Raw genomic sequence first — 25,243 nt, 5'->3', positions numbered from 1 at the left:
GTAACTGTTCTTTAGGACAAACAGGGAACAGAAAGGTATTGAGAATAGTTTTTTGCTCTACCTTTTATTTGATATTTTTTAAGCGTTTCAGCTTGCTTTTTTCTCTGTTCGTGATTGCTTGTGCCATGGAGTTATGATTAGCTGTGTTGGTCAAGACTCTTTTTTTTTTTATTTATTTACTTATTTTTTATTACTCTTCTAAAGCCAATTTTGTTGATTTAGCCATTTAATTTTGGAGTTATTTATCCTGCTTAATGCTTTTTAATTTTCTTTATTATTTGCTGTTGGCAGCTAATTGAACTTTTTTTTCCTACTAGGCATTTCTGTTGGAATTGGCCTGCTAACAACTTTTCTATATGCAAACAAAAGCCTTGTAAATCAGGTTTTTCTAAGAGTAAGTAAAGTTATTCAAAACAAAAATACAAACTCTTTCAAACCTCAAAGCTTGATTGGGAAAGGAGCAAAGCAAGAACTCTTCAGCTGATGATGTGTTGGTCCAATCATTCCTGTAACACTTTTTTTTTTTTTCATAATTTGCTTTCCATGTTGTATGTAGCCTTTCATTACATTATGCTTATTTAAATGTATTAAATGCTTAAAATACACCCTGTTGATGTAGTGACAGTTCTTTTCAGCTGTGAGATCTTATTCTTGCAAACGGTTTGGATGTCTCCCAGCATTAATAAGTGTATCCTTTTGCAACGTAAGAGCAGAGTGGAGAGAAGCCTTTGTCCTACTTGTGCAGTAGTATATGCTGTTGCAAGACTGAATTTCTTTTCTTTCTCCTTTCCCACAGTTCAGGCTCTTGAAAATTTTCCAGGGTCTTTAAAAACTGTCCAACTGAACAGTGCATGTTTTTACAGGAAAGGGGGTCAAAGCTACAGTGCGTGTGGCTGCTAGTATTCCTGGGATCCTCTTCTGTGCTTCTGTATTACACCTTTTACGTGCAATCACTTTATTACAGGTATGCCTGCATTTGCAACTAATTATTGGGGGTGGGGGGGTTTGGCAGTTCTTCCTTCGAGTTTCCAACTCAGTCAAAATCTGCTTCTCTTAGGCAATGGCACCACGAGTCTTCATTCACAGCTACCTGAAAGATGCGGACACCCCCCCCTCCCCTTATTTTGTATTCCTTGTCACTGTAGTGACAAGACTCTGAAAGCCATGCACCAGAGCTCCTGCTAGATCCCCTGCCCTTGTGGCTCCTGAGTCTGGCGGCTAGAGGTTGTCATTGCACAGCGACTGAGACTTGCTCTGTACAGCATCCCCAGCCTTGGCTTACCCAGGGAGCAGAAGACCTGACCCTGAAATCAAATCCAGGTCCCTCCATGTCACAGCGCATTGTACTGCTGCTGAACTACCAAGCTGGCCATTGCGTCTCATTGTTGTCATTGCTATCGGTACTGTGTCATCTTTTGCTGGCCAGTATAACTGTAGATGGTTGAAACGTGGTCGATTGTTGTGTATATTTCTGTTCACTGGCCGGTATCTGGAGATTACATTTTAAGAATGGTGAAATGTATTAAACCAAATGTTAGACGTTGGGCTGGATCAGTGGTAAATGCTATTGCTGCCATCCAGAAGCCCTGAGTTGTGTTTTTTTTTGTTTAATTTCTGAGCTGGAATTCAATCCTGGGGCTTGTTGGAACTGAGAAAGCTGCAGAGGGTTTGCAGCCCCTGGTGAGGGAGGGTGGAAGAGAAAGTGTGTCTCAGCCATCGCTCAGTGGCAATTCTTAGTCAGGGTTCAGGAGGGAGCCACAGTCAACGGGATGGCTAGGTTGACTGGAGAGGGAGATTTCTGGGTAACTGTGAATGAAAACTCGCAGGAGGAAACTCTGGTAAAAAAATAATAATGGTGGGTTAAAAAGATTCCATTGCTGGGTATTTAGGCTTCATCTCTTGATCAGGGCAATTTTTCAAAGACATTTTCAGGGGCAAAACAGAACTTTAGCTGTGGAAATGGGTGTTTAGAAAATGGCGGGTAAGAGTGTGTGCAAAGGTCCACAAGCTGCCGCCTCTTGCCTGCATTACAGAGGGTTAGGTCAGGGAGAAAACTCCACCCATAGTTTTGCTGGGAAGAAAGATCCGCAGAAGAAGCAGGTGTAACTTGCTGCAGGTAACTTTTTTCCTTGGGTAATTTTCAAAATAAAAGTACACACATACTTTCATTTTGAAAATTGGCGGAAAGGCCTCTGGAAAAAAAACAAACTGCAAAGTCCATGCATAATTTATGTGGGAGGGGTGTGACAGTTGACCCCCCCCCCCCCTTCTGTGCATTGCCTCTTTTGTGATAAGCCCTTAAAGGAGAAAAGTGTCAGCTTGGGGAAAAAAAAAGGTGTTCTAAAAAATTCAATTTCCAGAAGAGCTACAGCAGCAGGCTGCGAATCGGCGAAGCCAGGGTTCAGACACTCTCTGCCGCTCTGTGTGACCTTGGGCAAGTCACATCACCTTCCATTGCCTCAGATATATAAACGTAGGGCCTGATTTACTAAGCATTTTCCCCATAGAAACAGAGTGGGAGAAAAGTATCAGGCTCTTAGACTGGAAAGCCCCTGGGGATAGAGAAATTCCCACAGTATCTGAATATAACCCACTTTGAAGTGTCTGAAAAGCAGAATATAAAATCAAATCAAATATTTAAAAATGCTGCTATAAGTTTTCATTTAAGGAGTTTCCATGATTCATTGATCATTTGTGACTCTCTTGCCAGTGATGGCTGGTTTCAGAGCAGAGAGTACATGGAGGGGGAGATACTGAAACATTTTCATTACAGTATAGTACAGGACATGCTCTCTCAGATGTATCTTCTGAGTCATTTTTACCTCTTGCAGAATTCAGTTTGAGGTTGTGTGTAATCGTGTGCTTGCAGAACTTGCTGATATGTGACACACACTAATGGACTGATTTTCCTCCTCTTCATAGTTTAATCTTTTTCAATCCAGTGGTGGATTCCCCAACCTTTTGGGATGTGCTGTGGATTGTGGGAATCACAGACTTTATCCTGAAGTTCCTCTTCATGGGGTTTAAGTGCCTTGTCCTGCTGGTGCCTTCTTTTTTGATGTCTTGTAGATCCAAGGTAAATGCCTCAAATTTTTCTCCGATTCACAGTAAACTACGGGGCAGAAATCTAAAGTCGCACAAAAAGAAGCAAACCCAATGGACAGGTTTTGGAGCTTTCTTTCCACACAACCTCCTGAACTATGGTTCTTTTACAGCTGTTGACTACAATTGCAGCTGAGTTCCTGCACTGCTTTCAGTATAAACTTTAGCGCTGAAACCTTTTCTTTCATGATCCTGTCCTGTTAATAGAACACAGACAAGTTGTGTTCAAAACCAGATAAAATTCAACCTAGATGGCAAAACCTATCTAACACGCCATAAATAGATATATGTTTTGAGTGGAGGATATTCAGTCTCTCTCTCGTCTAGAGATATCTATAAAGAAGTCTGTGGGTTTTTTTTTTTTTTAATTTTGGGGAGTGTGAGGGGAGAAACTCAATTTCTAGATTGAAGAACTGCCAAATTAAACTGATGTATTTGTTTAGCAATATCTGTGCTATTCCTTAAACACATTCTCTTAAATGTTTTTGAAATTAACTAAAAGGATTTTCAGGATAAGTCATGCTAAATCGGATTTGTCTTTCACTGATCAGCAAAATGTATTAGAAATGAATACATAGCCTCATTTTGTATAAATCCATTGTCACCAGCAACAGCCTTATCACTAGGCACTGTGGGTGATGGCTCTGGAGCTGTGAGATGTCATCTCGCTCAGAATCTGTTCATTGTAAAAAGCATCAATAGATTTTTAACAGTGCCCCCTGTGGTGGAATAATACATCGCTAGGTCACACAAGTGCACGCATGAAACAGATTAGAATGTTGATGCAATCGAGTGTTCCCATTGGCCATAAAATTCCCTGGTGTGTTATGTCACAGTAAAGAATGGATCTGCTCTTTAGTAAGTGATGCGTGGCCTCCCGGTGATACTGCTGATTAGACTGAGGAGCAGAAGCAAGGAAGAAGTGAAGGAGAGACTGATTCCAGGATTATGTTGCTTCAGGAATTTATGAGATTGTCGTTCCTTATTTTTATTGTTCATTTGGCATTTTTGTACATGTATTACAATGTTGGGTTATACTATGGGCAGGAAGTGCTGTTTAACAGGATTCCCCACCAGCTACAGAGCTGCCATCTAGTAATCGCTTTAAACTATACCCAGGTAATCTGTGAAACATGCAGCAACTTAGACTTTCTGACTACATGCCTGCAACTTGCTCAATTCAATATTTGTATTTATTGAGAAATTAATTCAAAGAATGTAACTTAGCTGCTTTCATGTATTAAAACTGATGCTGATTATGTGGACATGCATCAATAGGGGTATTTTCCTTTTTGGGAGGGGGGGGTACCAGGATTGGATGGTATTTTATTTTTGTAACATCAAGTCCCCAGGCATGGAAGTGTGAGAGATTAATAGGGTACTTGGTAAACATCAAGACTCTAGGACTTCTAGTCTGACTGACTTAGTGTCTGTGCATGTTGGATAAGGGGCATTTATTTGCCCATCCTTTTCTTCTGGATTGCTTGTTGCTATATATGGGGTGGGAAAGAATTGAGTGCCTCTGACACAGAGCCTGGGGTATGACTGTCTTTTGTACATAGGCTGACCTAAGTTATCCATGGACCTTACCTGATCAGACTGAAATCTGTGCCATATTGGCTTTTGGATATCCAAAGTGAACAAAACTAGAAAGATGGGGTAACAAATATTTAGTTTTATTTGCTGTTAGTTGCTTTGAGGAGTATTTTGTAATAGGAAGGCAGGAACTTAAAAAATTTGAAAGGATTAATCTGAAGAAAATAGGAAAAAGCATAAGCATTGGAAAGTTAGATGTAAAACATTGAAAAAGCAGGCTAAAAGAGAACTTGAAAAGAAGCTGGCCATAGAGAAAAAAATCTCACACATACTTTTTTTTAGATATATCTGAAGCAGGAAGCCTATGAGGGAGTTGCTGGACTGCTAGATGATCAAGGAGTTAAAGGGGCACTTAGGGAAGATAAGGCCATCGTGGAAAGACTAAATGAATTCTTTGCTTCTGCATTTAAAATTGTCAAGTTGTTAAATCACAAGTGGATTGTTAAAAATTGCAGGAGGATCTTGTGAGATTGGGAAAACTGGGCATTCAAATGGCAGATGAAATTTAATGTGCACAAATGAAAAATGATGCACATAAGGAAAAGTAACACACTGTAGTTACATGATATGTTCCATATTAGGAGTTATTTCCCAGGAAAAGAATTTGGATGTCATAGTGAACAATACTTTGAAATCCTCTGTTCAGTATGAGGTGACAGTCAAGAAGGCAAACAGAATGTTAGGAATTATTAGAAAAGGAATTGAGATTAAAATAAGAATAGTGCCTCTGTATGGAGAGGCTGCACTTAGAGTGCTGTGCGCAGTTCTGATTACTGCATCTCTAAAAAGATATAGTTGCATTGGACATTTTACAGAGAAGGGTGACCAAAATAAAGGGAATGGAACAGCTTTCCTATGAGGAAAGACTAAAGTGGTTAGGGCTGTTCAGTGGAATAGAATGGGTAAATCAGTTTACTCTTTCAAAAAACCAAAGACTAGGGGACACTTCATGAAATTAATAAGTAGCATATTCGGACAAATTGCAGACAATTATTTTTTTCACTCAACACACAAGTTCTGGAATTCATTGCCAGAGGACATGGTGAAAGCTTAGTGCAACAAGGTTTAGAAAACTTCGTGGAGAAGTCCAGAAACTGTTATAAACCAAGTAGACGGGGAATAGCCACTACTTATCACTGTGTGGCTAATAGCCTGAGATTTATTTACTGTTTTGGATCTTGCCAGGTATTTGTGACTTTTTGGACAGGATAGTGGGCTTGTTGGACCCTTGGTCTGACCCAGTACGACACTTCTAATATACATCAGAATTGTATTCGTATAAACACTTTTTTACTTATAACCTAAAATGGAATACATACTTCCTGACAGTCTGCTTTAGAGCCCATGGTCATCTTATCCACAAGAGTAGCTCTCCTCTTGGATCCTTTTTATATGGATCAGGTAGCAGCTTTGAATGAAAATTAATAAAACATTAAATTTGTAAACAAATATTGAACTTTGTGTTTCTCCCCTTAGGGCTACTGGTTCATGTTTCTGGAAGAACTGGGACAGTATTACCGCCTCCTTACTCCTGTGCCAGTTTGGTTTCGTTATCTTATTGGCACAAGGGAACTAGAGAGCTTCATGGGATGGAGCCTGGGTATATTGCTGGCTCTGTTCTACCTCATTGTAAAAGTAAGTAACTCAGAACTCATAACCCTCCCAGAGATCTAACCTCTTGCCAGTCTGTCCCTAAAATATTTAGTATTGTCTGTACTTCATGCATGCAGAAAATGGTACATTGACACTACTGTTAGATACATGTGGTAGCAAGGATGGGAATTAAATGCTATCAAGTTGGCAGTACTTCCATGTTTGATGCTTACTCTGCCTGCTGCATTGTATAACAATTTTGTGCTTGGATTAAAAAGTCAGCATTTGAAAATCATTTTTTTTTTTTAATTTTAGCTTCTGGGTTTTTTTGCACAATGGAAGACATTCAGGAAGGTTTTACAAGTGTGTTGCACTCGGCCTGTGAGTACAGCTCTCTAGTTGTATCTTTTTTTTTTTTTTCCTCCAGTGCATCACTTTAACATTGGTTTTCCTGACATTTTCTATACGTGGTTTCAGGCATAGAATCTTCACTCATGCGGCAGCTTCATATTCTGACTTTTCTGTTTAATTTAGAAACAAGTGTGTAAAAGGCACATTTGCCAAAGAACTCTAATTTTACTGGTCGTGGGGGAAAAAAAAATGGGAATCTTTTTAGGGCAGGATATCGCATCCCAGAGCTAGTTGGGTTTTCAGAATATCCACTAGAGAGATATTTAACATACTTTGGCAATCTTGGCATATGCAGCTTTGTCTCATGTATGCTTATTGTGGATACCCTGAAAATCTGCCTGGTTGTGGGGGGGAAGGTTTGGAAAGCCCTATTGTAGTAGTGAGACTAATGAAAAAAGGTGTTTGCAGTACATGGGTGGCCAACTCCATCCTCAAGAGCCTCAAACAGGCCTGCTTTTCAGGCTCTTGACAATGAATATACACGAGAGCGCACATATTATAAAATTGCGTCCATGTGCGTGCGCAGCTTTTAAAATCTACCTCTTCATTTGTTTTTATTTATTTTTAAAACTTCTATTCCACTGCTTGCAATGCTATTGTCCAATGTGGATTACAAATCGACATTCATGGGTTTTAAATACACAGATAAAACATAAATCAATGAAAATTGAGCATCCTAAATCAGGCCCGTTTCCCCTACACCTGTTGGGGGAAAAAAACAGTTTTAACCTTCTTCCTAAAAATCATGTTGCAAATCATTTTCAAGAATTCCCCCAACACTGAATTTTTAGTTGTATTTTTTCCCCCCGAAATTGGACTAAACTCTGTAGCAAAATAATTCAGGTTCTTTTGGAATCTGATTTAAAAAAAAAAAAATAAAAAAATTAGCAAATACAAATTTGTAGTTTGAATTAGGCATGGCGCTATTTGCTGCGCCACGTTTTCTGTAAAGTATAGTAATGGAAGAAACAAAGTACACTTCTTTTTAAAAGCTTAGGGCTTTTTACTCAGAAGAAAGTATTTGAATCACTCCTCCCCCCCCTCCCCCACCTAAGTGCGTAGTACCTGATTTTGAAAGGAGAGGTATGTGTATACCTTTCTTCTGAAAATTGCCCACAAGTACAAAGCACTCATCAGTTTGCACTGGCTTTCTGCATAGATTTAAAAATGCAGTCTAGGCCTGTTTTGCTCCCCTGACCTAGGAAACCCTCCCCCAGTCAAACTAGAAGTGCATGTGCTATGGAAGGCCGCACTGCCAGGCAGTTTCAGGAAGACAAGTCTACAGGCCAAGTTATATGGGTGAATAGCTTGGTTTAAATTTAATTGCCTGTCCTTTCCAAATCCAAGCTCAAGGCAAGCTACAGTTCAGGTACTGAAAATCTCTCTAGAGACCATTAGATGAGTTTTGATTGTGTGGCTGAATAAGTACTCCCACTTCAAGGTGTAATGACCAGGTTTGACTTCTGAAGTGAGATGTTCTAAATCATTTTTCCTTCCTCTCCCATTGCTAGCCTTCATGCAGTACATTGTCTCAGCTCTTACTGCTTGCTCTAGGGCTATTACTTTACCATTTATTCATCGCTCCTCCAGCTGTTCCTTTTCCATGGAAGTTGCCTGCCCGAATACTCCCACAGTCTGTTCTTTTCCAGCAATATGGAGTTACTGCCAGCAAGAGACAATGTGCTGAAGCTGATGATATCTGTTCCATCTGCCAGGCTGAATTTAGAAATCCAACTGTTCTTATCTGCCAGGTAAAAGTTTAATTATTAGTGTGTAACCCTTGTGATGGTAGATTAGACTAGGCCCAAGTCAACTTCCTGGTAGCTGTGCATTTCCTGTAAGCCATTCCCCAGCACTTACTGTAAAGAACACCTAATGTTAATGCTATTTTCCATCTGTGCCCTTTTTTCAACTTGCATGTATAACTTTCAAAAGTATGGAGTTAAATTCTATAGCCTTGGAAAACTAGGCCTGTGTGTCAACTATATCAAATGCAGCAGGCTGGCATCTGCTCTGATATCCAAGTCCCATGCCAAACTTAAGCAGATATGTTGAAAAAAAGACAAAAATGTGTAAGGACACATGTGTACACCATTTTTTAAACTTACATCACTACCTCCTTTCATCTACCCACTCTAATTCTCTTTCAAACAAACAGTCTCTCTGGCCCCAATGTACACATTCAAGTTCTCTCTCAAATACATCCCTCCCCCCAACCCCTTCACCTGCCCACCTCCCTCTCACTCAAGTCTTTCATCCACATGCAGCATCTGCCTCTCACACACCCCTCTGGAAATTGTGTACTCCATGTTCACCTTTTTAGTCTTCTTTGTTCATTTGAAACCAGTTTCAAATCACTTTTCCCTGTCACCTCCCAGCTTTGCTGATGAGAATCAGTTTTTTGTTTTTTTTTTTTTTAATCCTTTGTATGGTTCATTTTGAACTTAAATTTGCTATAATACAAGCCTCTAGTCTACAGCATTCTTCAGCCTAGACAATACTGGACATCGGTGAAGGAGTGCCATTTCCTTGACTACCCCTTGTTAGTTGTAATCTTCCCCAGACCTGGTTAGATGCAAACTTGTTATGTAACTTCCCAGGTTTTGGTTTGATGTAAACTGGTGTGACAAGACTTTTCGTCCTGAACGTCAGTATAGTAAAAAGATGTAAATAAAATAAATTTCCAACATTCATATGCTCAAAAACAGTGCAGAAACAGCCAGTAGGTCTGGGTCCAGCTTAAAATTTTGGCCTTCCCATGAGCTATTCCTAAAGCCCTTTTAGTTAAGGTTGTACGCAAAGCAAGGTTGAGGTCTAAACCCTTTTTAATTATGGAAGAAATTACCGTATTTTTCGCTCCATAAGACGCACCTGACCATAAGACGCACCTAGGATTCAGAGGGGGAAAATTTAAAAAAAAAAAATTGTGCTAAACCGGCTCTGCGTCTGGGCGTCTTATGGAGCAAATTAGGGGAGTGCATAGTTTTTTTTTTTTCTCCCCATTTTGTTTTCGGGTCTGGGGAGGGCCATTTCGGTCCACTCCCCAGATCAGAAAACTTTTCTTTCTGTGGGAACCCCCAAACCCCCCCCATCCCAACCCTTTAAATTAACAACCTCCACCCCCCTGACCCCCCCAAGACCTGCCGAATTAATTTCCTGCAACCCCCCACCCTCCTGACCCCCCCAAGACCTGCCAAACGTCCCTGGTGGTCCAGCGGGGGTCCAGGAGCGGTCCGGGAACGATCTCCTGGGCGTGAGCCGTTGGCTGCCAGTAAACAAAATGGCGCCGACGGCCCTATGCCCTCACTATGTCACTGAGACCGACCGCTGCTATTGGTCGGTCTCAGTGACATAGTGAGGGCATAGGGCCGTCGGCGCCATTTTGTTTACTGGCAGCCGACGGCCCTATGCCCTCACTATGTCACTGAGACCGACCAATAGCAGCGATCTGTCTCAGTGACATAGTGAGGGCATAGGGCCGTCGGCTGCCAGTAAACAAAATGGCGCCGACGGCCCTATGCCCTCACTATGTCACTGAGACAGACCAATAGCAGCGGTCGGTCTCAGTGACATAGTGAGGGCATAGGGCCGTCGGCGCCATTTTGTTTACTGGCAGCCGACGGCCCACGCCCAGGAGATCATTCCCGGACCCCCGCTGGACCACCAGGGACGTTTGGCAGGTCTTGGGGGGGGTCAGGAGGGTGGGGGGTTGCAGGAAATTAATTTGTCAGGTCTTGGGGGGGGGGGGGGTGGTAGGAAATTAAGTCGGCAGGTCTTGGGGGGGTCGGGGGGGGGGGGGTGTTTGTTAGATTTTTGTTTGGTTTTTTTTTTATATTCGCTCCATAAGACGCACATACATTTTCCCCCCACCTTTGGGGGAAAAAAAGTGCGTCTTATGGAGCGAAAAATACGGTACTCCGGCTGGAATCAGATTATTTGACCTTCAGTTGGAGGTCAGGCCTTACGTTTTTCCAAGGTGTGGAAAGGTTAAAGATAGGGAAGATCGATCTGCTTTTAAGTGGTAAATTTTTGTGTTTAAAACAATATACATGAAACTAACAAATATGCTAGGTGGTGTTTTGTATGGCTTTGTACAAAGCTTTGGTCAGGGAAGGAAGGTGGCAAAGATTTTAAACAAAAGAAAAATTCAAGCTTTCTTAGCATTTGGATAAGTGAATCCAGAGCCAGTGGGTTATGCAGCTCTACCAGCAGATAGAGATAGACAAAAGCTGATTTCACGGTGTGTGTGTGTATAATTTCCTAGCATGTAGCAGATGGACTCAGGACCAATGGGTATAGTGTACTCCTGCTAGCAGTTGGAGACAGATCAGATTGAAATCTGACATCAGCCCCTGGTACATATACCCCTGCAGGAAGTGCAGCTCTTCAGTATTTTCTGTCTCCATAGCAGTTAGGGACTATCTGCAAGCTCTCACAGCGTTAGAACCAAATTCAAAGAAGAAAACCAAATTTTAAAGGAGAAACCCACCTGAAGACGAGCCCCGCTCTCCTGTGGTGATACCCTTGGGTCCCTCCCCCAGTTGAGATTCCAGTGGTGATTTCCGTGGTCCCTCGGAGGTAAGCCTCTGTCCGGTGGCCGCATCGCGGCAAGGACCTAGCCCCCGATCCTCGGGCGTGGTTGAGAGGCAGCGGGTGCACCCTCGAGCGCGGCAGTGAAGGTATTTGCCCTCTTCCCCGCAGCCGGAGACCACCCGGGATGAAACCGGGAAGCGCCGAAGACAAGGTAAGGTAGAAATCTTCTGCTTTAATCTGGTCTCAGAGGATCGAGGAGAAGTACAGGCCACCGGCCAGGACCAGTGCGACCGGGTTGATCCGCCCTAGCAGGGCCCGGCCCCGGTTATTTCCAAGGGTCTATCCACGTGGAGACCATCCGAATGGGGTCACCATATTGCCTGTGTGCTTGCTGTCGCCATCTTGGGCCGATTCGCTTCGCCGTTCAGGCAGAGCACACAAAACAGAGTTAGGCGCACAAAACACTTGTGCACATAGACTTACACGTACATAAAACCTTGTGCGCATAAGTTGCACGCACAGAGCTGTGCGCATATCTACGGCTGGACGCACAACTCACATGCTCATCTTGAACGCACAGAGCGTATAAGAGTGTACGTGCCGACAGCATGGCACCACCAGAAACAGGGATAAAAGCTCAAGGCCTCTGCCCAGCATGCCACATCCGAGCCGCACAAAGCAAGGAGGCCGAAGCCCTGTGTACGCAGTGTGGGGAGGCCCTGGGAGATCCAGTTCAGGGCCAGTCCCACCCAGGGCCACGTACTAGCTCCTTGGGGTACCCCGGACCTAGCAGATCCCTCAGCTTTGATCCAGCATCAATCTCATGGGTGGAGTTCTTCAAGGGGATTCACACCTTTGTTCAAATGCAAACTGAACCTCCGGCTGGTCAGCCACGGGCTCCGCTGGAGGACCCTCAGGCCCCAGACCCTTCAAGACCTAGGCACAGGCTTCCACTACCCAGAAGCCCCACCTATGGGGACACTGACATCTCTGAAGAGGAGGTCGAGCCCCTAGAAGAGGGGGAGCTCCCCCGGGACAGAGCCTCAACAAACCATGAGACGCTTCTTCACAAAGGACGAGCTCCCAGACCTGGTCACCCAATGTCTGACGGAGCTCGCTATCCCGGGCCCAGGTACTTCAGGGGAACCTAAACCGAACCCCCTGCTGGAGGGTCTTTGTCCGACCTCTCACCATTTCCCTCTGTTACAAGCAGCACAACAGCTGATTGACCTGGAATGGAATGCTCCTGAGTCCTCATTCAAAGGGGGACACGCTTTGGCAGCCATGTACCCCCTGGACCCGGCCACCAACGATCTTCTGGCATGCCCAAGAGTTGATGCCATGGTCTGCGTGGTCTCTAAGCACACCACTATCCCAGTAGAGGGAGGAGCAGCGCTCAAAGATGCACATGACCGGCGTCTGGAATCCATCCTCAAACAGTTATTTGACGTAGCCGCTATGTGTCTACAAATTGCGGCCTGCTGCACAGTGATGACATGTGCCTGCTTATCCCAAACCAGGAACAACACCCCAGGAGAAGACATGGAACCAGCAGTATCATTCCTCGCGGACGCTGCCTTTGACCTAGTGCATACAGCGGCCAGAGGAGCGTCATCTGCGGTGGCGGCCAGAAGGCAACTCTGGCTCCAAAGCTGGTCAGCCGACGCATCTTCCAAAACGTGCCTCACAAGGATGCCCTTCAAAGGATCCCTCCTGTTTGGCAGCGAACGAGAGAAATTAGCCGACAAATGGGGCGAATCCCCAGTGCCACGCCTGCCGGAGGATAAAACTAAGAGAAACCAGCGACTCTTCCCCCAGGTCCTCCAGGGGTAGAAGTTCACAGCGATTCAATCCTTACAGGAGCAACTATCTAGCGCCCCGCCCTACGGGCAAGAACCAGTCCTTTCAGAACAAGCACAAGAGGGCTACCAGCTCGAGTACAGGCCCCAGCCACACTCCACAATGAGATTCAGCCGACCCATCCAAGGGAAGAAGCCATAGGGGGGCAGACTAGCCCTATTCTACCTCAGATGGGTCGAGAGAACCTCGGACAAGTGGGTCCTAGCCATCATTCAGGAGGGGTACTACCTGGATTTTCAACGTACCCCTCCGGACAAGTTCGTGGAGTCCCCCTGCCATGACCCCTTCAAGAGGGCGGCAGTGGAAGCTACTCTATCCAGACTTCTGGCACTCAAGGCCATAACCTTGGTGGCTCCACAAGAAATAAATACTGGACATTATTCCATCCTGGACCTAAAGTCTGTCAACCGCCACCTGAGGATTCCCTGCTTCTGCATGGAAACCCTGCAATCTGTAATAAAGGCGATACAACCAGGAGAGTTTCTCACATCCCTGGCTCTTTCAGAGGCCTACCTACACATCCCAATTCATCAGGAACACCAGTGCTACCTACGCTTCAAAGTCCTGAACCATCACTACCAGTTTTGGGCACTACCTTTTGGGTTAGCTATAGCACCCCAGATGTTCACCAAGGTAATAGTAGCGGTGGCAGCAACACTGAGGAAGGAAGGCATCCTCGTCCATCTTTACCTAGACAATTGGCTGATCAGGGCAAAGCCACCAAGCAACCAGCAGAGTCATAACTACTGGAGAGCCTAGGATGGGTGGTCAACACAAACAAAAGTTTCCTACAGCCCTCACAGTCGCTGGAATATCTAGGAGTCCGATTTGACACCAAAGACAAGGTAAGCCTGACCCCCACAAGGAGATTAAAACTGTGGAACCGGCTACATACCTTGCTGAACGATCCTCGTCCCAAGGCATGGTATTACCTGCAAGTCCTCGGGCTGATGGCATCCACACTGGAAGTTGTGCCATGGGCGCAAGCCCACATGAGGCCCCTACAGCGCTCACTTCTATCATGGTGGAGCCCACGGTCCCAGAACTACACCGTACATCTATCACTCCCGGGCAGAGTCCGGAACCAGCTACGGTGGTGGCTGCAGGCAAACCACGAGCCGGGGATCAAGGCTATCCTCTCCAACCTGGACCCTACTCACCACAGATGCCAGTCTACAAGGATGGGGCGCACACTGTGAGGAGTTAACTGCCTAAGGGCAGTGGAACGCAGAAGAGGCGGGATGGAACATCAATCGCCTAGAAGTGCGGTGCGGTCAGAGTAATGTCAGACAACGCCACAACAGTGGCCTACATCAACCAACTGAGGGGAAACCAGAAGCCAACAAGTGTCCCTAGAAATAGACCCCCTGATGGTGTGGGTGGAAGCAAATCTCCAGGAGATCTCCGCCGTCCACATCGCCAGGAAAGACAACATCACGGCGGACTTCCTCAGCAGGGAAAGTCTAGACCCAGGAGAATGGAGGCTGTCATCCGCAGCCTTCCAAATGATAGTGAATCAGTGGGGGACACCGGACATGGACCTTCTGGCAAACAGATCCAACGCCCGTGTCCAGATACTTCAGCCGCAGGCGGGAACTGCAGTCCCAAGGGATCGATGCCCTGGTACAGACCTGGCCACCGGGGACCCTACTATACGCCTTCCCGCCGTGGCCCCTATTGGGCGCAATCATTCACAAGATACTACACAGGAGGCTAGTTCTTCTGGTGGCACCAGATTGGCCAAGAAAACCCTGGTACGCAGATATGAGAAGACTGCTGGCAGGGAACCCCCTGCCCCCACACAAGGACCTGCTACAACAAGATCCAATCCTCCACTCGGACCCAGCTCAATTCTCTTATGGTCTGGCCCTTGAGAGGGCCCGCCTGAGAGAGCAGATACTTGGGGGCTGTAATCGACACCCTCCTCCGAGCACGCAATTTCTCTACATTGTTAATGTACATAAGGATTTGGAGCCTAATGAGAAGACCACAACATCAAGCCACGCTCATTTAAAGTTCCTGTTATCCTGGAATTCTTACAGAAAGGACTGTCCCTAAACTCCAAGGTACAGGTGGCCGCATTGTCATGCTACGGCTCCAAGAGCGAGGGCAACAGCATAGCCTCTCACCCAGACGTGTCACGCTTCCTAAAAGGAAGTGGCCAGTACCTCTGTGGAATCTCAATCTCGTTTTGGATTTCCTAGTGGGAACTGCCTTCAGACCCCTCCAAGGACTGTCCCTCTGCCTGTTAACCTTAAAGACTGTGTTCTTGCTGGCAATTCGTTCAGCCCCCTGCATCTCTGAACTACAAGCACTGTCCTGCCATGAGCCATTCTTCAGGCTCACCCCGGGAGCCATCCAACTATGCACGGTTCCCTCCTTCCTCCCCAAAGTGGTCTCACACTTCCACCTTAACCAGACCATCTCGCTACCAACGACTGATTGCTTGAAGAATTTGGAATAAGCCCGTAGTCTACGCCACCTCAACATCGGCAGACTCCTATCCAGATACCTGGAAATGTCTGAACCTGTACGAAAAACGGACCACCTTTTCGTCTTTCACAGTGGAAAGAGACAAGGGGAAGCGGCCTCGCGGGCAACCATGGCCCGCTGGATCAAGGCGGCCTACGTAGAAGCTGGCAAGCCACCACCTCTACAGGTCAAGGCCCATCTACGAGAGCCCAGGCAGTATCCTGTGCAGAAACTAGAATGTTGTCGCCTGCCGAGATCTGCAGGGCAGCGACATGTTTCTCCATCCATACCTTCTCCAGATTCTACCATCTGGATGTTCAGGCTCGGGAGGACATGGCCTTTGCAAGGACAATTCTAAGTGGGTCACGGGCAGCCTCCCACCCGGTTTGGGAATAGCTTTTATACATCCCATTGGTCCTGAGTCCATCTGCTACATGCTAGGAAATGGAGAAATTACTTATCTGATAATTTCGTTTTCCCTAGTGTAGACAGATGGACTCAGCATCCCACCCTTGGCTGCCATTACACATAGTCTTTCAAATGATTCAAGGGTAAGCCACGTTTTCATTTACAGTACCTAGGGCATCCACCCTGCCAAGTGTCGATGCTTTCCGGTTGAGTACACTGGCGGTCTCCAGCTATAGTGCATGATGTGCTGCACGAATGTCGGTAAATAAAAGTTAATAAATAAAATAAATAAATAAATAGTCAATCAACCAGTTCAAGTTAATCAAGTTTGAACATTTAACCAAGTTATGAAGTTATTCAAGTTAACCAAATTATTAAGTTAATCAATCAGTCAGTCACACATATATATCCACAATGCTTTTCGAGGAGAATACTGAAGAGCTGCACTTCCTGCAGGGGTATATGTACTAGGGGCTGACGTCAGATTGAAATCTGATCAGTCTCCAACTGCTAGCAGGAGTACACTATACCCATTGGTCCTGAGTCCATCTGTCTACACTAAGGAAAACGAAATTCAGGTAAGTAATTTCTCCATTTACGGAAAGATGTCTTTATCCTCCCAGGGGGTTGCAAGGTCCTGGTGGAGCTATAGTCCCCTCTTCCCCTCCCCCCCCCTCCCCCCTTGACCCTTCTGCAAATTCATCCGGGAGTGCTGTGGGGTGGACATCCTGGTGATGCAGATTTCCCCCCATCCCCCACAAGGTAGCAGTAAGACCGGCTGTCAGCTCTGAAGTGCATCCTCAGAAGCAGGAAAGTATTATTGCTTTTTGTCAAGCACTGGTTCTTTGTTTTATTTATTTATTTTTAACTTTAAAGAAATTTAAATTGAGTGGGCATGTTGGAGAGGTAGCCAGCGGCTTTTTCAGTCATGTGTGCAAGTCAGGAGCCTGTTTTGTATACCGTCATTCGGTTTTGCCATCATAACGGTTTACATAAACATGCAACATAATACATCATCACAGCGACTTAACTTGTGTAGAAGGTTAATTAATTAATACTACTAGTTCTTAATTGCGTTTGAGTATGCTCTTGTGAACAGCCAGGTTTTTAACTTTTTTTTTTAACGTTTTAATGCTTGGTTGATTTTATTCCATTTGGTATTGAGTTCCATAGTTTAGGGCTGGCGATGGATATTGCTTTTTCACGTGTTGAGTTTGGTCGAGTGCTCTTAGTGTGGGGGATTTTGAGGAGGCCTTTGTTCCTTGATCTTAAGTTCCGTTTTGGATTGTGTTACAATGTATTTGCTTAGCCAATTGCTTTGCTGTCCTATGATCATTTTGTGCAGTGTTGTCTTCTGATCAACCCAATTCCCGGCTTGGCTTATGTTCCTCGGTGCTCGCATCAAGGGGTATGGCACGTAGCTGTTCCTGCCGCATACATGGAAGTTTGCAGGCCTGGCTGAATCACAAGGGCCTTTGCTAGGAGTGCATTGTGGATAATGAAGGCACTTCAAAGGCACTCCTGACTTGTTCCAAAGCAGCCACTGCCTCCAGGTCAAAAAAACTGGTGCAGCATTCTCTCACTGAGCACAGGAATGGCAGCCATTTTGAGTCATGTGGCAGGGTTGACGACTATATCAATGGTGCAGAGAGGTTTCCTCAAATGCTTTCCCTGGCACACTCTGTTTCCACGGGCCAGGAGGACAGTGAATTTGTGGATTTTCCCCTTCATCGGGAATATTAGGAAGTGGAATATGTTCCCCTGGACCGGGATTCATTTTCTGCAGACTTTGTTCTTCTTATGCACAAGGCCTATTTGACTCAAGTCTACGGGGGGAGGGGGGGGGTTGGGGGTTAAGGCCAGCTCTAAGAAGCAATCTACAACTAAACCTGTGGCCGAGAAGCCGGTTCCTCCAAGAAGGTCTGTCATGATTGAGTTTGCAGGGCTTTAGGTCTTTTTGCCCTGCCTGTGGATGATCTGGGAGGTTCTGAGGATCCTGGGGAGGTTCCGGAGGTATCCTCAGAATAGGGCGGCTGTCCTAGGTGCAGTTTCGGGGGCCAATAAGGATATCACGGAGGACCATTAGGAGATTCTCATGGCCAAAGGTGATCCAAGAGTGGTGCATCTCTTCCACAAGGAAGAGCTTTGGCCTTTGATTCCACAGGTGCTTCAGGAGGACTCTGATTTTAGAAGGAGCAGATCCTGTTTTGGACAGCCTGCATGGTCCACGAAGGCCTTTTCATTCCACAAGTCTGAAGAAACTAGTTCTTCAGGAATGGGATACGCTAGAGTCTTAAGAGTGAAGCTATACCCTTTGCTGGAGGACATGCTAGAGCTCTTGTCCCTTCCAAAGGTGGATGTCTGTCTCTGCGGTAACCAAGAAAACAATTCCAGTGGTGTGTTCAGTGGCCTTGAGGGATGTGCAAGATCATAAGCTGGAGCTTCACTTTAAGTGCCTCTTTGAGGTGTTGGCCCTAACTATAAGGGCTGTTGTGTGCAGCAGTTTGACACAATGGGCTTGCCTGCATTGGGTCTCTTTGGGAGCTGTGGCCTAGAAAGCGGAACGTTTGGAGGCCACTATGGCATATGGGGCAGATGCCTTTTATAACTTATTCGGACTTCAAGGATCATGAATGTCGGTGGTTTCTGCTCAGCAGCTGTTGTGGCTGCAGAATTGGTCTGCAGATGTTTGGTTCAAATAGCAATTAGGAGCTCTTCCCTTTAAAGGGAAACTTTGTTTGGAGAGGACCTGGAACAGATTATGAAACACTTGGGAGTCCAAAGTTCATAAGCTTCCGGAGGACAAGCCAAAAAGCAAGAATTATTTTCCATCCCGGTTCAAGTTTTGAGATCAAAGAAGAGTTCAGCAGTCCAGAGGTTGTGAGGGCTCTTAGAACAGTTTTCTGGGAGGTCTCAGTCTTGGAGTCAGTTCCTGAGCGAATGCAGGAGCATCTTAAGTTCTCACAATGATGCGAGGCTGGTCCACTCTTCGGTTCCAGTGGTAGGAGGGAGTCTGACTCTTTTTCGAGGAGTGGACCAAAATTACTACTCACAGTGGGTCCTGGAGGAAGTAAAACTGCTATGCTTTAGATTTTGCTCGTCCTATAAGACTTTTGAATCTTGTAAACCGTTGTGATGGCTTCACCGAACGACTGTATATAAAACTCAACAAATAAAAAATAATATCCCCTTGTGCCACATTGCTGAACTGCTTCGTGCTTGGCCAAACAGTACTAAGTCTAAGGAAGTTGAGTGCCATAGTGCCCATGCCCAGGGAGGAGCAGTGTTGCCAAAAAAAGGTAGGGTTGCTGCGTCCAGTTTGGGATTTGAAGATGGTAAATGCAGCCCTCAGGGTGCCTCACTTTTGGATGGAGACCCTGAGGTTGGTCATTGTGGCCATGCGAATGTTTCTGGTGTCCTTGGATCTGGTGGAGTCATATTTTCATATCTCAATCAGGATCATCAGCAATTTTTCCAGTTTATGATCCTAGGGGAGCATTTTCAGTTTTCTGCCCTTCTGTTCGGCTTAGCAATGGCTCTACGTATGTTCACCAAAGTTGTGGTAGTGGTGGCGGCGGCCTTGAGAAGGGAAGGTGTGCTGGTCCATCCATACTTAAATGACTAGCTCAGAACAAAGTTGGAGGACCTATGCCGGCAGGCGTTGTGGAAAGTTTTTTGCACTGGTTATGGTCATTAGGTTGGGTAGCGAATCTGCCAAAGAGCCATTTTGTTCCATCCCAGGTCTTGGAGTATCTGGGGGCTCATTTTTGATACGAGACGAGGGAGAGTTTCTCACAGAGGACAGAATTCTGAAGCTGCAGGGTCAAGTGCAGTGTCTGTTGCTTGCCGTGCCCAGGATATGGGATGGGACTACTTGCAAGTCCTAGAATATATGGTGTCGACCTTGGAGCTAGTGCTTTGGGCATTCGCCCATATGAGATCTCTTCAGAGAGCCCTTCTCTTCCGGTGGATTCAGTTGTCGGAAGAGTTTCAGGTTCTCCTTCCGTTAGAGGGGCATGGCAGGAACAGTTTGATGGCTGCTTCAGGCCAATCTGGAATGGGGTGTGGAATTAGAAGTCCTAGACTGGATAGTTGTCACTTACCGATACCAGTCTTTCGGGCTGTGGGTCAGTGTGTCAGAATCAGTCAACACAGGGTCAGTAGTCTAAGAACGAAGCTTCTTGGTCTATCAGGGTTTAAGACCAGAGCAGTGAAGTCTGCTTTCATGCCTTTCTGCCTCTATTCATGGTCAACCGGTCAGGATCCTGTCAGACAATGCAACAGTGGTAGCGTATATTAACAGGCATGGGGGAGCCAAGAGTCTAGCAGTAGCTCAGGAGGCCCAGAATTGATACTGTGGGTGGAGCAACATTTCGAGAGGATAGTGGTGTCACATAGCCGGGTTAGAAAACATTCAAGTGTATTTTGGATTCCGGAGAGTGGGACTTGTCCAAGGAGGCTATGGCTCTCATCCGCAACAGATGGGGTTCCTCTCCGATGAATTTGGCGACTAGGCCAAATGCCAAGGCACCACGATTTTGCAGCCATTGGAGAGAATACAGGGCAGAGGGCATAGATGCCCTAGTGCTGGCATGGCTGTGGGGCATTCTGCTGTATGTATTTTCCCTGTGGCCTCTAGTAGGCAAGGTGCTGAGGATAGACAAACATCTAGGAGAAGTGGTGCTGGTCTCACTGATGTGGTCACGCCGCCCCTGGTTTTCAGATCTTGTAAACATGGCCATAGACGGGCCACTGATGTTTGGCCACCTGTCTAATCTTCTTTGCCAGGGACCGATTATTTTCAGATCAGGCTGACTGCTTTTGTCTAGCAGCCTGGCTTTTGAGAGGAGGTGCCTAAGTAAGAAAGGCTATCCTAAAGCAGAGGTTACTACCTTGTTGCAAGCTAGGTGTACTTCCACTTCTTTGGCGTATGTATGGGTCTGGAAGGTGTTTGATTCCTGGTGTGTGCTTTTTGGTGTTAGACTTCTTCAGGCTTCTGTATCTATTTTTCTTTTCTTCAGGAGGGATTGGTCAAGGGGTTGGACTTTAATTCTTTGAAAGTGCAAATGGCAGCTCTGAGCAGTCTTCTCGGAAAAATACAGGGTTATTCTGTCGGGACACCCAGATGTAGTACATTTTCTCTGGGGCGTGAAGATTTTACAGCCCATGGTGAGGAAGACTTGTCCAGTGTAGGACTTTAATTTGGTTCTTAAAGTGCTGTGTGAGGCTCCTTTTGAACCACTTAGAGCAACTTTAAAGGATTTGACTCTTAAAGTGGTGTTCCTATGGCTATCTGTTCAGCACATAGAATGTCAGAGCTCCAGGCTTTGTCCTGTCAGGATCAGTTTATGTGTATCTGAGGCCGGAGTCTCATTATGCATGGTTCCATCCTTTTTGCCTAAGGTGGTGTCGGCATTTCACGTTAATCAAACTGTGGAATTTGCGGCTTTTCTGAATTTGGACAACTCTAGCCTCGTTTGGAAGCTTAAATGCCTGGATGTAAGACTGACACTTTTTTGAGGTATTTGAAGGTCAGAGTTCCGTAAGTCGGATCACCTTTGTGCCGCGCCACTCCACAGGACAAAGAAGGGGTGTCAAGCTTCTAAAGTGTCAATCACTCGGTGGCTTAAAGAAGCAATTGCATCTGCAGATATTTCAGAGGGTCGTGTTGTACCTGAAGGTTTGTGGGCTCAGGCGGCCTCTTGGGCCGGGCTCAGCTGGTTTCACCACAGGAAATGTGCAGGGCAGAGAAGTGGAAGTCGTTGCACACTGTCACAAGACACTATCGCTTGAATGTTTGGGGTTCCGGCTTTAGCGGGATTTGGTGAGTGGGATTCTCCAGGTCCCACCCAGTCTAGGGGAGCTTAGATACATCCTAGGAGTCTGGATTGACCTGGATACGTACAGGGAAAGGAAAAGTTTGGTTCTTACCTACTAATTTTTTGTTCCTGTAGTACCACACATCAGTCCATATACCTGCCTGTTGAGGTCGGCAGACTCAGGCACTCGTTCTGTTGTACTGCAGAGTTGGCAGGAGGTTATTTTGCCCTAAGAGTTGACCTTATCTTTTGGTCTGAGTTTTCCAGTTGGTTTATAAGTCATCTCCCTCCTGTTTGGGGGGAGTTTTGATTGTGCTAGTGCTCATCTTTGTGGCTTGGGTACAGTTCAGTACTGAGGGACTGCAGGTGCCACACTGGGTTATGTACAGTGTCAGTAAAACTCTGTCTCCATCTGCTGGCAGGGAGGCAAACTCAGGAGTCTGGACTGAGCTGTGGTACTACAAGAACGAAAATTAGCAGGTAAGAACCAACACTTTCCGTCTCCAGCAGATGGTGGATGTGTCTCCCTACTGGGAATTGCCTTAAGTTTTTAGATTTTTTTTTTTTTAAGTTTATTGCCCTGCTCCCCTGTGGCACTACCTTTTGATCTCTCCCTCAGTCAAGTTTCCTGAGGTGATTTCTTCAAATTCTTCTCTGAGTGCCTTAGTCGGGTAGCTGTTTTTTACCAGCATAAATTTAGCTGTTAAAAAAAAAAAAAGCTAAAACGCAAGCAGGTGCAGGTAACCAAGCCTGGCAGTAAAGGTATATGCCCTCCCCCCCCCCCTCTCCGGAGACTGAATCTGTACTTGGCCAGGATGGGTTGAGCTCAGGTAAAATGTTAAAAAAAAAATAAAAATTTTGAAATAGAGGGGGCGTTGAATTAAGGGATTCCTCTCCCCTCTGGTCTCTGGCTTGGCGAGCTGATCTAACCTCTGTTCCCATCGCCGGGGGAATTGGGCAGCTTGGCGGGATAAGCAACCTTCTGGGCTAGTTCCCACTCTCAGGCTTAGATTTTTTTGCTGTGTGGTAGGCCATGGCAACATTCACGCAACTCTTCTCTGCATATAAGGCTGCCCTCTTTAGGTACATCGGTTTGCACTTGCACACCTGGCTGTGCGTTTAGTTGAGCACCTAGCTGAGCACTCAGTTGTGCGTGTAAGGGTACCTAGTTGGACGCACAGTGGTGTGCTTCAGGGCACATAGGCACCCAGTTTGAGCATCCATCTATCTGAATAGGCACCTAATTTTTACAAGTGCCTGTTGCAAGCATAGCTGGGTGCACACTTCTCAGACCTGTTTAGAGCGTGCTGTTAAACGACTATGGTGCCGATAGGGTAAGGCGCTTGGGCTTCTTTGCTTTGTACTGCTTGCACTATTTGGGCATATCACCCTGGCATTCCCCCTCTATCTTGTGTCAGCACTGTTTGGAGGCTCAGGGAGACTTGTCTGTCTGATTTTTGCTAAGCCCGGTCCTTCCCAGCATGATGCGGGAATGGAAAAAGAGTGGCCAAAGGTTTCACCTGGAATTGGGGCTTCCTTAACTGGTTCTTCAGTGGGGGAAAGTAGTTTAGTGGGTGCAGGTCTGGTGCTCCCTGGTTTGGGCATGGATCTCTGTGCCTTTTCAAGGACTGCAGTCCTTTCTTCAGGTGCAGTCATTGGCCCCGGTCAAGCTTAACAATTCAGGATCACAGGCTGCAGGTTCCCGCCTACCTGGTGCTGCTGTTAAGTGTCTGAGTTAGTCTAGATCTGCTGTGGGTCATGCCGCTAGGGTCCTGGATGATGAAGCTGATCCTTACTCCCTGGAGGATGGGAAATTCCTCCGGGGTTGGAGCCATATACACCTATTTTGAATTTTTCATAGAGCTGAGTTACTAGCTATGATTTCCTAGACACTGAAGGTGCTGGGGGTACCAGGGGCTGATTCCATGTCTGAGCCAAAGAAAGATCCCATTTTGATTTCTTTGTGTTAAAACTCTTGTTTCTTCCTTATTATGGAGGCTATTCCAGAATTGACTGAATTTTGAATGGGGTACTCTAGAAGCTAATTTTAAAGGGGGACAAACCTTGGAAGGGCTGTACCCCCCTGCATCTGGCTGCAAGAGCAATTATGTTTTCCGAAAGTGGATGCACTTGCAGGAGCTGTCACCAAGCTAATGACTATCCCCGTAGAAGGGGAGAGCGGCATTGTGAAGGATGCACAAGCTAGAAGAATTGAGGCCATCCTTAAGCAGGCCTTTGCCACAATGGCAATGAATTTGCAGATAGCTTCTAGTTGCTCCCTGGTGGCTTGCCCTTGTTTTCTTTCCTCTCAGGAAGCTGATGAATCTGACATGAATTCCAGAGCAGTGATGGTACTGGCAGCTGCTTTTTTGGCGGATGCAGGCTGCGACTTCAGCCAGAGTGGAGGCTTCGCTAATAGCGGCCAGCAGTCAGCTATGGCTCAGGAATTGGTCGGCCGATACAAAGTCTAATCTTATGAAATTTCCCCTTAAGGGATCACTCTTGTGTGGGAGTGAGCTGGAAAAATGTCCAGTAAGTGGGGTGAGTCCCAGGTTCCTTGGTTACCAGAGGATAAGAAGCAGACACTGTGCTCTTTTGGCAAGTTGAGCCAGGGGTTTCAGATACTTTTAACCCTACAGGGCAGCAGCTTCCCAGAGGACTCTGCCTTTGGGTAGGTCTGAGTCCTTTCGTCCTAGGCAGCCTAGAAGGGACACAGGCTTGTGGAGTGGGGTCCTCCCAAGCCACTCAATGAAGATGTTGCCCACCCCTGGGAACATGAGATAAGGGGTTGCCTCTTATCTGAGATGGGTTGAGATCATGCCAGACCAGTGAGTGCTGGAGGTGATAGATGGTTACACTCTGGAGTTTCTCAGTGTTCCTCAGGATGTCTTCATGGTGTCTCCCTGTAACTCTCTGCAGTAGTGTACATTGTCAAGATTCCTCAGCCTGTGCGCTGTAGTTGCAGTGCCCAGGTCTTAAGAAAATATTCCATTTATTTTGTTGTGCTCATGTAGGAGGGCTCCTTTTGCCCCATCCTACATCTCAAGGGAGCCAGTGATTTGCAGGTGACTTTTTTTTTTTTTTTGCATGGAAACCTTACACTCAGTGATAAGGGCAGGTACAGTCTGAGTTTGACGTTCCTGGATTTGTCAGAGGCGTACCTTCATGTTCCCATCCAGCTGGAGCATCAACAGTTTCTCTGTTTTGGAGTGACATCAGTTTCAAGCACTGTCTTTTGGGTTATTCCAAATTTTGGTGGTGATTGTGGCAGTGTTGAGAGAGGATGACATTCTGGTTCACCCATACTTAGATTGGCTGATTTGAGCCAGGAGTCTGGAAGAGAGCCTTCAAGTCTCATACAAGATGATCTCCTTGCTACAAGAACTAGGAGGGGTGGTGAACTTGGCCAAGAGCAATCTACAGCCAGCCCAGACCCTGGAGTATCTCCG

At 46.0% G+C, this 25,243-nt stretch overlaps 1 protein-coding gene across 5 annotated transcripts in view; it reads left to right on the top strand.

Annotated features, from left to right (window-relative positions):
• RNFT1 (ring finger protein, transmembrane 1) overlaps window positions 1-25,243 on the top strand; it is a 54,135-nt gene that overhangs the window by 25,060 nt on the left and 3,832 nt on the right. For 4 of the 5 annotated variants that reach the window (XM_029611783.1, XM_029611781.1, XM_029611784.1 and 1 more), the window contains exons 4-9: window positions 318-394; window positions 864-964; window positions 2,923-3,076; window positions 6,175-6,333; window positions 6,607-6,672; window positions 8,293-8,453. In XM_029611783.1, the coding sequence (XP_029467643.1) occupies window positions 318-394; window positions 864-964; window positions 2,923-3,076; window positions 6,175-6,333; window positions 6,607-6,672; window positions 8,293-8,453 (718 nt within the window). The remainder of the gene's footprint in view (window positions 1-317; window positions 395-863; window positions 965-2,922; window positions 3,077-6,174; window positions 6,334-6,606; window positions 6,673-8,292; window positions 8,454-25,243) is intronic. The other variant, XM_029611785.1, reaches the window with a different exon arrangement.

This window comes from Rhinatrema bivittatum, chromosome 8, assembly GCF_901001135.1.
Source record: "Rhinatrema bivittatum chromosome 8, aRhiBiv1.1, whole genome shotgun sequence".
Taxonomy (NCBI): Eukaryota; Metazoa; Chordata; class Amphibia; order Gymnophiona; family Rhinatrematidae; genus Rhinatrema; species Rhinatrema bivittatum.
This window is presented reverse-complemented; position numbering and strand designations above follow the sequence as displayed.